Source organism: Leptopilina boulardi, unplaced genomic scaffold (genome assembly GCF_019393585.1).
Source record: "Leptopilina boulardi isolate dan_hultmark-lab unplaced genomic scaffold, ZJU_Lbou_2.1 LbouV2_302, whole genome shotgun sequence".
Lineage (NCBI taxonomy): Eukaryota > Metazoa > Arthropoda > Insecta > Hymenoptera > Figitidae > Leptopilina > Leptopilina boulardi.
In genome coordinates, this window is record NW_026137866.1 from 777,308 (window position 1) to 791,693 (window position 14,386).

At 26.1% G+C, this 14,386-nt stretch overlaps 2 protein-coding genes and 6 non-coding genes across 16 annotated transcripts in view; 2 read left to right on the top strand and 6 right to left on the bottom strand.

Moving 5' to 3' along the window:
- The window catches only part of LOC127282864 (protein furry), a 38,186-nt gene that overhangs the window by 8,703 nt on the left and 15,097 nt on the right, over positions 1-14,386 (bottom strand). For all 9 annotated transcript variants that reach the window (XM_051307406.1, XM_051307412.1, XM_051307408.1 and 6 more), the window contains 9 exons: positions 13,756-13,910; positions 12,281-12,444; positions 8,245-8,430; positions 7,131-7,267; positions 2,532-2,636; positions 2,223-2,357; positions 1,684-1,952; positions 379-508; positions 79-269 (listed from right to left, as the gene is read on the bottom strand). In XM_051307406.1, the coding sequence (XP_051163363.1) occupies positions 79-269; positions 379-508; positions 1,684-1,952; positions 2,223-2,357; positions 2,532-2,636; positions 7,131-7,267; positions 8,245-8,430; positions 12,281-12,444; positions 13,756-13,910 (1,472 nt within the window). The remainder of the gene's footprint in view (positions 1-78; positions 270-378; positions 509-1,683; positions 1,953-2,222; positions 2,358-2,531; positions 2,637-7,130; positions 7,268-8,244; positions 8,431-12,280; positions 12,445-13,755; positions 13,911-14,386) is intronic.
- Positions 3,128-3,200, bottom strand: Trnaa-agc (transfer RNA alanine (anticodon AGC)). Its single transcript has one exon. It is a non-coding gene; the product is annotated as a tRNA-Ala (tRNA).
- Trnaa-agc (transfer RNA alanine (anticodon AGC)) lies at positions 3,515-3,587 on the bottom strand. The gene has a single exon. It is a non-coding gene; the product is annotated as a tRNA-Ala (tRNA).
- On the bottom strand, positions 3,880-3,952 carry Trnaa-agc (transfer RNA alanine (anticodon AGC)). The gene has a single exon. It is a non-coding gene; the product is annotated as a tRNA-Ala (tRNA).
- On the bottom strand, positions 4,266-4,338 carry Trnaa-agc (transfer RNA alanine (anticodon AGC)). Its single transcript has one exon. It is a non-coding gene; the product is annotated as a tRNA-Ala (tRNA).
- Positions 4,631-4,703, bottom strand: Trnaa-agc (transfer RNA alanine (anticodon AGC)). The gene has a single exon. It is a non-coding gene; the product is annotated as a tRNA-Ala (tRNA).
- On the top strand, positions 6,751-6,823 carry Trnaa-agc (transfer RNA alanine (anticodon AGC)). Its single transcript has one exon. It is a non-coding gene; the product is annotated as a tRNA-Ala (tRNA).
- Positions 10,156-12,273, top strand: LOC127282865 (neuropeptides capa receptor). The gene is made up of 3 exons (XM_051307415.1): positions 10,156-11,297; positions 11,873-12,083; positions 12,163-12,273. The coding sequence occupies exons 1-3, from the start codon at positions 10,440-10,442 to the stop codon at positions 12,252-12,254; spliced, it is 1,161 nt and encodes a 386-aa protein (XP_051163372.1). The 5' UTR covers positions 10,156-10,439; the 3' UTR covers positions 12,255-12,273.

Below are 14,386 nucleotides of genomic sequence, written 5' to 3' on the forward strand. Positions count from 1 at the left end.
TTTTTTAAAAAAAGAAAATTTTTTTTAATTTTTAATTTACCATTAAATAATAATAATAATTGAATGAATTATATTTACCGATGAAATCCGCTGATTGGTTGTGAACTATCGGGTAAATATTCTGTTAATGGTGCAAAATATCCTCCGTATTCAGGCATTGGTAATGGATGTGGTTGAGGAATATCGAATATATCACCAACACAAACGACTTTTCCACTGACACCTGTTGCTCCATTCCGAGTGGCATAACATGTTTCATCTGTATTCATCTGAAAAAATTAAATCTCATAATGGTATTGTAAAAGAAACATAATATTAATTAAAATGTGTAAAAAATTGCAGATGAAAATATTGTAATTTAAAAATGAAAAAAAAAACCTCAGGTTCCGTTGTTGGAGTAGAAAGATCATCTGGCAGCATTGCAGGTCCACTAGCAGTTCTTGTTTTTTCAATTCTTGAATTTGAGAATGTAGCCAATGCTCGTAATGCTGAATCTGATTTGGAGCCACTGAAAAATTAATATCAATATTCATTGAAGTACATAAAATAAATGAAAAATCTCTTTTCAAATAATATTCTCTCACGTGTATTTATTATATTTTTAACAAGTTTTTTAAAAACTGAAAACCTAGATTAATTAACCTAAATTATATAAACAAAATAACAATATTTTTAATTAACTCTTGGAAAAATTGGAATCCTTGCTTTAAAAGCAATAGATTGATTAATCAAAATCTCTGGTTTCAATTAATTCTTCAAAAAATGTACCACTTGCATCAAAAGAAATTGATTGACATATATAAAAAAATAACTATATTTTGTGTGAATTTATCAAAAACCAATCAATTTTTAATATTTAAATAAAATTCAAATTTTTATATTTTGAAAATAACTTTTTTCCTATTAAAAATTTTAAATGATTCTATAGAAATAAATTGTATTTCGAAACAAATATTTTGTTTTTCAAATTTAAAAAAATCAAAAGTTCCCAATGCCATGAAGGATAAATTTAAAAAAAAAATACGCTTATTTCGCGAAGCCATTTGTTACTTTTTCTCTAAATACGATTATATAAATAATTAAAAGACTGATGGCGCTGGATTTGACGTCATAGGTTCCTCTTCTCCTTTCACAACTCTACTGACCAAATGACAGAGTTTACAAATTTAAAAAATTATTAATAATTAATCTTCTTTTACGAATCCAATGAAATAAAAAAAACTCATTTTTCATAAAAAAAATGTAGATAGCGCAGCTTTTAAATCCGAAAGTCAGTAATGGCATATTATTTTTTATAATAAGAGTTTTTTTTAATAAAGAATTATTTAATGGTTACGAACAAGAGAAGAAAAGAAATTAAAAGTAATAACAAAAAAGAATTTTTATAAAGAGAAAGAGATAAAAATTTCAACATTTTTTGTACTTTTCAATACTATTCTCTCATTATTATTTTTCTGAATTCTCATATAACGAGTTTGAATTACATAAAGAATAAATGGATAACAATATAATAATAAAATTATTATTATTATTGTTTTAAATTTCCTCATTTAATTTAATTCGCTTTATTTAATTATAAATTACAAATGAGGTAATTTTAAAAATAAAAATATTTCAATTCAATAATAATTCTAAATAAGAAAATGAAAATTATAATAATATAGTGAAAATTATTATTCTTACCCCGCTTTAATAGGATCCTCTCCAGAATGTCGTTTAGTATGAATAGTTCCTTTTTCAACAGCTAAATCTCTGGATGGATTGGCGGGATCAGCCGCTGGTGCATCGCTGTGAGACGATGCTTTTCTCATACTTGTTAAACGATAAAAAGGTGGTGTTTCAGTTCTTTCGATTAAACAGTTGAGAGTTTCCACTGTTTGTAATTCAATCATCATTTCATCGACGAGTCTATCGGGTCGAGCTCTTGCCAAATAAAGAACTACACGTTTCGCCTTAAATAAAAATTGAATAGTATCATTTTTATATAACAAGTGTTTGAATAAAAATTTTGTTTAACTTTACTTTTCAAAACACACACACATATATATATATATAAAATGCTTCATATAAAATAAAGTAACTAAACATAAAGTTCAAAACTATAACGTAACATTTTTCATTTTACGATATTATCAACTAGAGTAGTGGAGTTTGTCAGAATTTAAAAAATGATATAAAAAAATTTTCAAAAAGAATAGTATATAAATAATGGAGAAACTCACGTATGTTAGAAGTTCTTGGGGTGCCATTCCTGAAACAATAATGAGATAACGAATGATAACTTTGAGATTATTTGGCCAACATCCACAAAGTGTCGCCCATAATTCTTCTATTTCCTTTGGATGTTCATCGGAAAACTGAAAAATTGTAATTAACAAATTCAGTAACGAAAATATTACATCATAATTTATAATATATTAATTTACTTTTTAAGAATATTTTTTAATTAACTAAAAAATTAAGCTGGAGAATTTAAGTGTTTTATTATAGAATAATATGAAATTAATATTTTTTCCAAAAAATTAAATTACCTTTGCAGTTATATAAAATAAATTATTGAGAACCATTTCAGTTGCTTCAGCGCTACCCCAACCTTCTCTGCGACCACCTCCTCGGGTCACGTCACTTGTATAATACTGAAAAAGAAAAAAAAATTGTCTTCAGTTAAAAAATATAAAATTTAAAAAAATTTTCTATCTTAATTAACATAATAAAATGTAATATACTTTAAGCTTATTAAAAAATTTATTTTTAAAATATGAAAAAAATTTCCCTTTATTAAGACGCCCTTCGGCGTGCAAAAAAAATTGCCTTTGCAATTTGAAGAATTTTTTCATTAAAATGCACCCTGCAAGGTACATCTGATTTTTTATAAAATCTGTAAAGAAATAAAAATTTTCTTTCGTTCTAAATTTTCTATTCCTCTATAACTAAAATGAAGAGTCTTTTATTACACGTGTACAGTGTACACATTAATTCTATGTTTATATATTACACAAGGGTAAGTGAATTACCCCCCGTTTCGCTCAACCTGAATTACCTTTCTGCTCATTTTGTGATATAAATTCATTTTTAGTTAAAAATTGAAAAAATAAAAAATATGAGGTATTTTTGCAAAAAGATACTTTGGAGGCGCCGGGTATCGATCCCGGTACCTCTCGCATGCTAAGCGAGCGCTCTACCATCTGAGCTACGCCCCCTGTGATATTATCCTGTTATTAAAAATTTTTTAATTCATTTAAATTGACCCACTTTCGTTGCAGTGAACACGTTTTTGAAACGTCATTGATACATAAGAACATTTCCATTCCTTTCACCTGCATAGGAAGTCAATCTGGACCACAACCGGTCCTAAAAGATACCGGTTTCGATTGTTACGATCCTATCAGACAAAAAAATCTAATTACATTGAAAAAAAAAAAAAAATTTAACTCTTTGCTATGATTTTTATTTAGAATTTAATAAAAATGTACGGAAAATGCAAATTTAAAAAAAATGTATCAAAAAGATACTTTGGAGGCGCCGGGTATCGATCCCGGTACCTCTCGCATGCTAAGCGAGCGCTCTACCATCTGAGCTACGCCCCCTGTGATATTATTCTGTCATTTTAAATTTTTAATTCCTTTAAATTGACCCACTTTCGTTGCAGTGAACACTTTTTTAAAACGTCATTGGTACATAAGAACATTCCAATTCCTTTCACCTGCATAGGGAGTCAATCTGGACCACAACCAGTCCTAAAAGATACCGGTTTCGATTGTTACGATCCTATCAGACAAAAAAATCTTATTACATTGAAAAAAAATAAATTTTTAATTAGAATTTAATAAAAATGTACGGAAAATGCAAATTTTAAAAAAATGTATCAAAAAGATACTTTGGAGGCGCCGGGTATCGATCCCGGTACCTCTCGCATGCTAAGCGAGCGCTCTACCATCTGAGCTACGCCCCCTGTGATATTATTCTGTCATTTTAAATTTTTAATTCCTTTAAATTGACCCACTTTCGTTGCAGTGAACACTTTTTTAAAACGTCATTGGTACATAAGAACATTCCAATTCCTTTCACCTGCATAGGGAGTCAATCTGGACCACAACCAGTCCTAAAAGATACCGGTTTCGATTGTTACGATCCTATCAGACAAAAAAATCTAATTACATTGAAAAAAAAAAAAAAATTTAACTCTTTGCTATGATTTTTATTTAGAATTTAATAAAAATGTACGGAAAATGCAAATTTAAAAAAAATGTATCAAAAAGATACTTTGGAGGCGCCGGGTATCGATCCCGGTACCTCTCGCATGCTAAGCGAGCGCTCTACCATCTGAGCTACGCCCCCTGTGATATTATTCTGTCATTTTAAATTTTTAATTCCTTTAAATTGACCCACTTTCGTTGCAGTGAACACTTTTTTAAAACGTCATTGGTACATAAGAACATTCCAATTCCTTTCACCTGCATAGGGAGTCAATCTGGACCACAACCAGTCCTAAAAGATACCGGTTTCGATTGTTACGATCCTATCAGACAAAAAAATCTTATTACATTGAAAAAAAATAAATTTTTAATTAGAATTTAATAAAAATGTACGGAAAATGCAAATTTTCAAAAAATATATCAAAAAGGTACTTTGGAGGCGCCGGGTATCGATCCCGGTACCTCTCGCATGCTAAGCGAGCGCTCTACCATCTGAGCTACGCCCCCTGTGGTATTATTCTGTCATTTAAAATTTTTAATTCCTTTAAATTGACCCACTTTCGTTACAATGAACACGTTTTTACAGCGTCATTGGTACATAAGAACCTTTCATCTGCATAGGGACTCAATCTGGACCACAACCGGTCCTAAAAGATACTGGTTTCGATTGTTACGATCATAACAGACAGAAAAATTCTATTACATTAAAAAAAGAAATATTTAAAACTCTTGCTATGATTTCTATTTAGAATATATTAAAAATATACGGAAAATGCAAATTTAAAAAAAATATATCAAAAAGATAGTTTGGAGGCGCCGGGTATCGATCCCGGTACCTCTCGTTTTTTGGTTTGAAAAAGTAGTTTTATTTTTGAATTTACAGATATTAGTTTACAAAGAGTAAGGCATAAATCCACTTATAAGACCTTAAACATAATAATATAACAAATGATATGCCATCGTTGACCCGGTACCTCTCGCATGCTAAGCGAGCGCTCTACCATCTGAGCTACGCCCCCTGATATTATTTATTAATACAAATATTTTGAAAAAAATCACTGAATGTTCTACTTTTAAATTTGAAAGTATGCAGACAGTTATTCTTTTTTCTTACTTCTCTGCCTCTCTATAATGTTTGTTATCTTAAAGTTTCTTTTAAAAGCAATACTTTTATTGAAAAAAAAAAAAAAAATTGCTTCGTTAAATATTCTTAGATGGCTTGAATCCTTAGAGTTGTAAATTCTCCAACAATGAGAAAAATAGTATACACAAATATTATTTATTGTGCACAAAATTAATTTAATTTTGTTATATCGAATTTTTTTTTTAAGAAAAATAAATATTTTTTTTTATTAGCGAAAGATTAAAAATAAAATAGTAATAAAACACTATAGTTGCAATTACTTGTTTAGAAAATCAAGTTAATTTTGTTATATAACGCTATTTTCTTTAAGAAAATTAATTTTTATCACGAACGGGTTTAAAAGAAAATTAAATTAAATTTTTTATTCCCTTTTTGCGGCGTTATTACAATGGAATTAAATTTGAGTTGAAATCTCGTTTTTCGAAAAAGAAATTATAAATTAAATTTTGTATTCCGACTTTGAAACAAATACCTTCTTTGATAAATAAATATAATTATTTTTTTTTTACTTTTTCAGTATCTTTACTCATTGATCGTGTAACTAAAGTAACTTTATTTTACATAATTTTAGTCATGGAGTTCATTGGACTTATTCACAGATATATATTGCGGCACAAGTTATTTCACTCAAGAATTCATTCCAAGTTTATTATCCGAAAGATACCTAATTTAGATTTGAGAATAAAGTGAAAATAAAATAAATTCAGAATTTAAATCTAACAGTTTATTAATATATACGATCAACTTAAAATTTCTTTTTTTTTTTTAATCCAAATATGTACATATACTGTTAATTAATTGCATTTCACTTTAAATAAATTAAATTATCTTATTTAATTTCGAGAAAAGTATATTCTCTTTTATTAAAAATATTGCAAAAATATTTTTAAAATACATATTTTAATTATATATAACAAAGATAAAATAGTTTGCCTGAGGCATATTATTTTATGTTATCACAAATTCTATATATTAATAAGGAAAGTGAATATTTGAAACTGAAACATGTCCATGGTCTCTATAGAACAAATGGAATTTGATTTTCATTGTTTATTATACATTTTAGGCAAATCTACGTCAGAATGTATGATATTCTCTATTATTTTTTCATATTTCCACTGATGTAAATAAATGAAATGAAAATTTCAAAAAGATCTGTCAGACATCATAAAAATAATTAAATCTGAATTATTAAAGTATTAAATAAATCATATTAAAATTTTGTTAAAGAAAAATTTATGCATCGTTTTTTATCATAAAAATCTAATGATTACGATATTTTAATTCATTAATCGAGAACAGTTTATACTTCAAGACATTGGAATGCATGCCCTTAAGTATTTACTTTCAAATTCAAAAGTGGATCATTTTTAGTGGTCCTTTCAAAATTATTATAAACAAACAATATCAGGGGGCGTAGCTCAGATGGTAGAGCGCTCGCTTAGCATGCGAGAGGTACCGGGATCGATACCCGGCGCCTCCAAAATTTCTTTTTTAAAAACTTTATAATTATATACAATGCTTATTTTTCTTTTTTTTAGAGTTCTTAATAATCATGTAAATTATCAAGAAATACTTTCCAACATTGACTATTTGCTTTCCTTAAAATCATTTTTTTCAAAATAAATTAACATCAGCACCGTAAAACTGTTGGAATTACAAATTTATTAGTTAATTATTCTAAATGTTAATAACAACCTTAAAGAGTTCTTTAGTAAGAAAATTGTGATTGTTTCTAAAGTTGAAACTTCTTCCAAATAATAAAAAATTAACATAAAATAATTACTCACCTGGTAATAACTGAGAGGATTCGACGGAGGTGGAACATTTGGATCAACAAGTTCCATATTATGAAGCCAAGGCAGTAAATATTGAAGTAATAACTGGCGAACTTCCCTACGAGCAGTCTGAAATCTATGAGTAATTTCTGGAACAGACAAAAAATATTTATCAATCATAATTTATTTTTTCAATTAAAAACTTTAAATTATTTCATTTATATTAAACTCAACTTTTAACCAATTTATTAAAAAAAATTGGTTTTTAATAAATATTAATTATTTTTTAAAAATAACTTTCATAAATTAAAAAGTATTACATTTTTTATTTAACGAGTAAATATTAAAATTCAACTTCTACAAATTTCATGAGTTGCAAATAAATTTAATTTTTAAAAGTACATACTTTTAATTCCTTAAATATTTACTGTGTATAAATGTACTCTACAATTTACTAATACATTTATAACATTATAAAATTTATAAGACTAATAAAATATTCAAATCAGAAGATAATTATACATTTTTAACAATTAAACTATTTTTCGTAAGAGGAAAATTAAAAAAAATATTTTAATTTTTATAATGTTGAACAATACAACAACAACAACAACAAAAAGGATAAAAATTGACTCTACTAAATTTGCTAGGCTGAAGTGAAATCCAGGATTACATTGGGATTCTCTTGGGGGAAAAAGATCACGCTTGGAATAAAGCCTGAAAAGCTGTAGTTTGCATAAATTCTAAAAACGTACGAGCTAACGGCATACTATTTTAGAATGAAAACTCAAAGCTGAAGATCAAGAAAGATAGAAAGTAAAAATAAAAATACATCATAAATAATAATTGATGTAATTTAATTTATATTATAGAAAAATATTCTAAATTTTATTATTTATTTTCCTTTAATCCATGGATTTTTCCTTTTTTAATTTTTTCATCCACGAGATTTCTCGAAATTTTATTTTATTTATGCTGATAATTTTTTTTTTAAATTGCAAATGATTTTTTTTAATGTAGGTAGAAAAACATAGCTTATTTTTAATATTATTTATAACTTTTGATTTCGATTTAATTGCAGGTAAAATTTTTATTAATTTCTAGAGTGGTATTTATTCAAACTCACCACTAAACATGGGCATTGTCAATTCTGGATGAAGTTGAGCAAGTTGACGTGAAAGATACATTTGATTTCGACAATAAGTTGTTGAAAGTAAAGCATCAAGTGTGCCACCTCTTAATTTTCCTCCAGTAATTGTACTAATTTGTCCTGCCCCAGCAGCTGATGAACCAACTGCTAATTCATCTTGTCCTAAAATATAAAAAATTATTTTTTTAATATACGTTGTTGGAATTATATGTTCTATTATCTAAAATTATATCCATTAGTTAAGTACATTAGAGTAATTAGAAATTTCCTATAATAATATGAATATTTTGCTAAGTAATGTTCAAATTGAAATCTACATATGTAAATATAAGTTTAATTTATAATCGGATTTCAGAAACAATGTGAAACTAATTTAATTTAATGATTAAATAGTTGAGAGTTAATATACATTAAAACCAAAATGTTTTGGATTCCAGAATTTTCCATTTAATAGGTATTAACAATTTAGTTTATTCTATTTGTTTCATCAATTAATAATTGAAAGTTACAATATCATTTGTATGATATATATATATATATTTGCAAAAATGTCGATATTTCAATGATCGAATGACAGACTGGCAATCACTATTATACGTAATTTACAGCAATAAGAGGAGTGGTCTTTCTCTTTAGGGGATCTTTATTAGAATTTTTATTATTTACTCAAATTTCCCCTTTTTTTCTGTAGACAAATTAAACTGCCAATATTGAATTACAAAGAAGTCTTATAATTGAATCAATAAATTGAAATTTGTCAAACTAATGTGCGTATCTGTAAATTTTAATAATTACTTTACTTTTAAATAATCAAAAAATTTTAATTATAAAATGTATGAAATGAAAAACGTTACTAAAATTGTTTGGAACATTTAATTTAAAACTTGAATTGAAATTATTTAATTTATTCAGTATTAAGAAAAATTAATTTTGTGAAAAAATTTTGAAAAATATATATATTAAAATATATTTCATCAATCCAAATACCCAACAATAGCTGAAAAACATTAATTATCTACATTGATTGACATTAGACAAACACCACACATTTAGCACCCATAGATGACTAATCGTTTGGCACAGAAACTATTTCTATGCAATAAATAAATGGAAAAATGATGAATTGATTTAAAAGAGTTAAATTCTAACTATATCACGATATTATTTGCGATTTTTTTTTTATGTTTAAATAATAAATTGTATATAAAGTTGGATAAATAACATTTTTTTTTTTTTCAAAATCTTTTGCGCACATCTCTGTATATATATGAGAAAAGAGATGCAATTTGTACGACGCGCAGAAGCCAGGTTGTTGCGTGTGGCGCTTTATCAAGAGAGGATCGTCGAACCGACAAGCAGAAATAACTGGGGCGCCAAACCGATAATGGTTTCCTTGTTGAAAATTAGTGCTAATTGAAAATGTCTTTTTGATAGTGAGTGTATATATATTTATTACATTTCAAATGCAATAACATCCCTTTTTCATCGTCAATAATAAATTAATTATTAACGAAGAAATTTTTAAATTATGAAACTTCAGTTATAAATTCAAATATTTCGAGAACCGTTTTCTCACAAAAAAATTAAAATTATGAAATTCAAATTTTTCAAAACAAAAACTTATTATCAGGATTATAATTATATTAATTGACTATAGAAATATGTAAATTGAAAATTCAATTCAAATTCAAAATTTATATATATATAAACCGATGGAATTATGTAATTATAGAAATAATTTAAAAAAATAGAAATAAGTGAAAAATATATTAAAAAGAAAATAATGTCAAGAAATATGTATAAAGAAAGAAATTTAAGAAACAAAATAGAAAACATGAAAAGGATTAAAATAGAAAGTAATTATTAAGAAAATAAATAAAAATGTAAAAATGAAATTTATAAGAAATTAATAAAAGTAAATAAAGAAATAAAAATAAATTATAAGAAAAAATAGAAAGACATGAATGTCAAGAAATTTCAATGAAAAAAATCAAGAGGCACAAATTAAACAAAGAAGAAAATGAAGCAGAATAAAAAGTATATGAAAAAACTAAAATGAAATTTTCCAAAAAAAAATTTAAATAAAAAGAAATAATGGAAAAAAAAATAAATCTGAAGAAGTTTATAAGAAAAAATCGAATTTCAAAATTCTTGTAAAAACACAAAACATCATGGATAACAAAACCATCGAGACAATAATTGTCATTAATGATGATGAGTTTTTACAAATTTTTTTACACGGTTTACAAATGTATTATGTTCCATTTTTGGTTTATTTTGGTTCTCTTGGAAATAGTCTCTCGGTGTGCGTGTTTTTTGGCACAAAAATGCGACGAACATCATCAAACTTTTATCTCGCTGCACTTGCAATTAGTGACACTGGTTTTTTATTATCATTATTTATCGTTTGGTTAGGAATGATTGAAGTGAAATTATTCGATAGACAAGGTTTTTGTCAATTTTTCGTCTATTTAACGACAGTTTGCAGTTTTTTGAGTGCATGGTTCGTTGTATCATTCACTGTGGAAAGATTTGTTGCTGTACGTTATCCACTTCAACGACAATGGATGTGTACAGTGAAACGAGCAAAGACAATTATTTTCACTATAACATTAATTGGTTTAATAATTTGTAGTCCAGTTATATTATTTTCTAAACCACAAGCGACAAATTCATTTTCCAATTCAACAATACAGTGTACATTAGCTGATGAATGGCAAAAATGGGCGAGTGCATATAATGTTATTGACACTGTATTAACATTTATTGTGCCATTTTGTTTGATAGTGATTTTAAATACATTAATTGTCAAATCAGTATGGCGTATTGTGAGAGCGAGGGAAAATTTGACTATTGAATCGGGACAACAGCATCGTGTTCGGGATAAATCATCAAATTCCTCGCATACTCGTGCTTCGATTATTAGTCAAACCAAGGTTACGAAAATGCTTTTGATCGTCTCCAGTGTTTTTCTCTGTTTCAATTTACCAGCATACGTCATAAGAATTTATTCTTACTTCCTTATTCAGGTATGATCCTCCAATATGTTTTAATTTTTAAAAAATTAATTATTAATCTCTTTCTATCTATAAATAAAAATAACGTTAAATTCTAGTGGATATTCGCGTATAAACAGATATTTAACGGACTTGCATGCACATTGCAATAACGATTCACTAAATCGATGCCACTCGTGAGAGCCCTTGTTATTGTAAACAGGGAGATTTACGTTCGTGAACAATATTACGATTAGTCTCTGTGGGCAAAGAATAAGAGCAAGGACAAAGATGAATGAAATAAGAAAATTGTTTAGAAAATTTCTAACACATTTTAACATTGAAATTTGCTCACATTATTAATAACAATTAAAGTAATATTAATTCAATTGATACTGATAAATTGCAGCAATTATAAAAAAAAATTTATAAATATCATATTAAAATTTTATTTAAATTCAGTAATTTCAATTTAGTAAATTAATTATAAAACTGTAAATAACAAAACAAAGTGAGAAAGAATAATATTATTTTCAAGAAATTGAAATGTCTAAAATTAAAAAAATTCTTATCATTTTAAGAATTTAGTGTAACGATTTTTTTCACAGAGAAACGAGGAACCTCACGTAAATATTATTATAGCTCAACAATTGAGCAACATATTCTTCGACACAAATTTTGGAATAAATTTTGTTCTCTATTGTGCAACAGGACAAAATTTTCGAGCAATAGTTGTACGTATTTTATGCCATCGCTGTCAACGTAGAAATAATAAAACCCTATCATCAACACAACGATCTAGTCAAAGAAATTTATACGGTAAAGTTATTATTTTCATTTTTTTAAATTATTAAAAAATTATTCGAGAATTTCAAAAGAATATTAAATTTTTTTTTAGTTGCTGATTCAGACCGTTCAGCTGGATCAGTTTATCGTCAACGAACAATTAATGATCAATGGCCAGATAATTATGAGATGCAATCTTTCTAAAAAAAAAAAAGAAAAACAATACTCACCATTGTCGAATTCCGTAGCAATCAAAGGGCTAACATTTCCAAAGAATCTCTGATCAAGAAGTTGTAAAAGCTGTAAGGCAGCATCATGAACAGGAGCTCTTGGACATCCCGTATTCATCAAAGTGACATTGATTACACTCGTATAATGATCGCAAGGATATTCTCTGAAAAATAAATTTTAACACAAATCTCAATGTTATTAGAAAACTTGACTTTCTTATCATAATATACATATATGTATGTAATTATAGTTTATTTCTCAAGTTGAACATTTAAAAAAAAAATGTTCCAATGTGATATTATAACTTTCAAGTGTCTATAATGATTAAGTTTACAGCTTTAAATTATTTATTTTCAAATGACTGAGCATTAATCAAAACCAAAGTGAGAGATTATAAAAAAGTATTAAATGTAAAGTGTCAAGGACACATACACTGTTATAAAAAAAAAATTGTTAATTCTATTTGTTACATTTTATTATTTATTTGTCAACAATATTAAATTTAATAAATCAATGTATTTGTCTCCGCAGAAAAATGACGTGCAATTTCATTTTCTAATTGAATTATTACCTATTTATTTTTTTTTTAATAAATTCTATATAAAAAATCTTTTTGTTCATTTTATAATTTTTGATAAAAAATCAAAATAATTACACCCAAGGGGTTGACCATTTGTTCTATACACGTGAAAAATTTACCCATTACTCCACTTCACTAAAAAAAGCAAGACGAAAAATTCAGCAAAGAGCAAAAATAAAAGACCTCAATTCATGAAAGTTCTGTCGGATTTATCAGATTTTTCCGCATTTTCAAATACTTTGAAAAAAAAATTAGAATTTATTTTTAAATAATTTACGAAATTTTTAAAATATTGTTCTGTCGGATTTATCAGATTTTTCCGCATTTTCAAATACTTTGAAAAAAAAAATTAGAATGTATTTTTAAATAATTTACGAAATTTTTAAAATATTGAAAAATATTAGTAAATATTTTCAATTTCCCTACAGAATACATTTTTAAAAATATTTTTAGTTACATAAAAATATTTGTAATTGTGGAATTTGATACATAACTGAAAATTTAATTAAGTTTTTGCTTTTAAAAATAAAATATAACAAAATAATATTGAAAAAAATGTTATCATTGAAGTAAAGACGATGAGTATTAATAAAATTTGAAAGTTTCCTTTAATATCCTGTAATAAACTTTCAACTTACTCTCGACTTTATACAAACTATTTGAAATAGAATTCGATCGGTTTTAATCCTTTGAGGCAAGAATTCTTCATAAAAGCACATTTTTTTTCATTATTATTAACTTCATGATCCAAAGTAATAAAAAGTATTACTTTTGAAAAATTGTTTCTACTTTAAAAATTCAGAGTGAATTTTTTTTAAAAATTACCTTTCACTTATTTATGTTAAACAAGCCACTTGATTATGATGGAAAGTTTTTAATATTAATTAAAATTACCTTGCACTGAAAATAGTTGCAAGAGCTAAGAAACATCCATCAGCTACTTGAGGTGCTCCAGTATAGCAGCGATCGACAACCCATTCAAGAAGAGCTCCAATATCAGGATTTCCTTCCAAGAGAAGCACCACAGTTTCTCGAGCCAAAATATAAATCTAAAAAAAAATTACTATATTTAATTACTACAAGGATATTTTGTAAATCTAATTTACTTTTAACTTTATTTATTAAATTATTATTAAAAAGAAAGCTTTTTATATTTAATGAAAATATTCGAATTTTTTTTTAAATACATATTGAAAAATATCAATCATATATTGTTACTCAAATATACAAAGAAAATGTGACATGTATTATTGATTATGTTTAAGTAATTACTATAAAATAAAGATAAATTAAAAATAACAGTGTTCTTAATGTCATTTTAATTAAAAATTTGAAAAAAAAATTAGTTCCAATTTTTTTCTCGCTTTAGTAAAAAGAAAGCTTTTTCTAATTAATTGTAATATTTATAATGTTCAAATATCAAATATAATTAAAAAATTCAATTACATATCGATACTCAAAAATTTATGTTTGAGAATATATGATACCGATTGTTGATTCTGCTTAAGTAATTAAAACTTGACCA

Excerpts from the sequence above, each read along its gene's own strand:
- LOC127282865 (XM_051307415.1), top strand. The coding sequence starts at position 10,440 with ATGGATAACAAAACCATCGAGACAATAATTGTCATTAATGATGATGAG. Across the intron at positions 11,298-11,872 it reads ATTCTTACTTCCTTATTCAG|AGAAACGAGGAACCTCACGT; the intron begins GTATGATCCTCC and ends TTTTTTTCACAG. Across the intron at positions 12,084-12,162 it reads TAGTCAAAGAAATTTATACG|TTGCTGATTCAGACCGTTCA; the intron begins GTAAAGTTATTA and ends ATTTTTTTTTAG.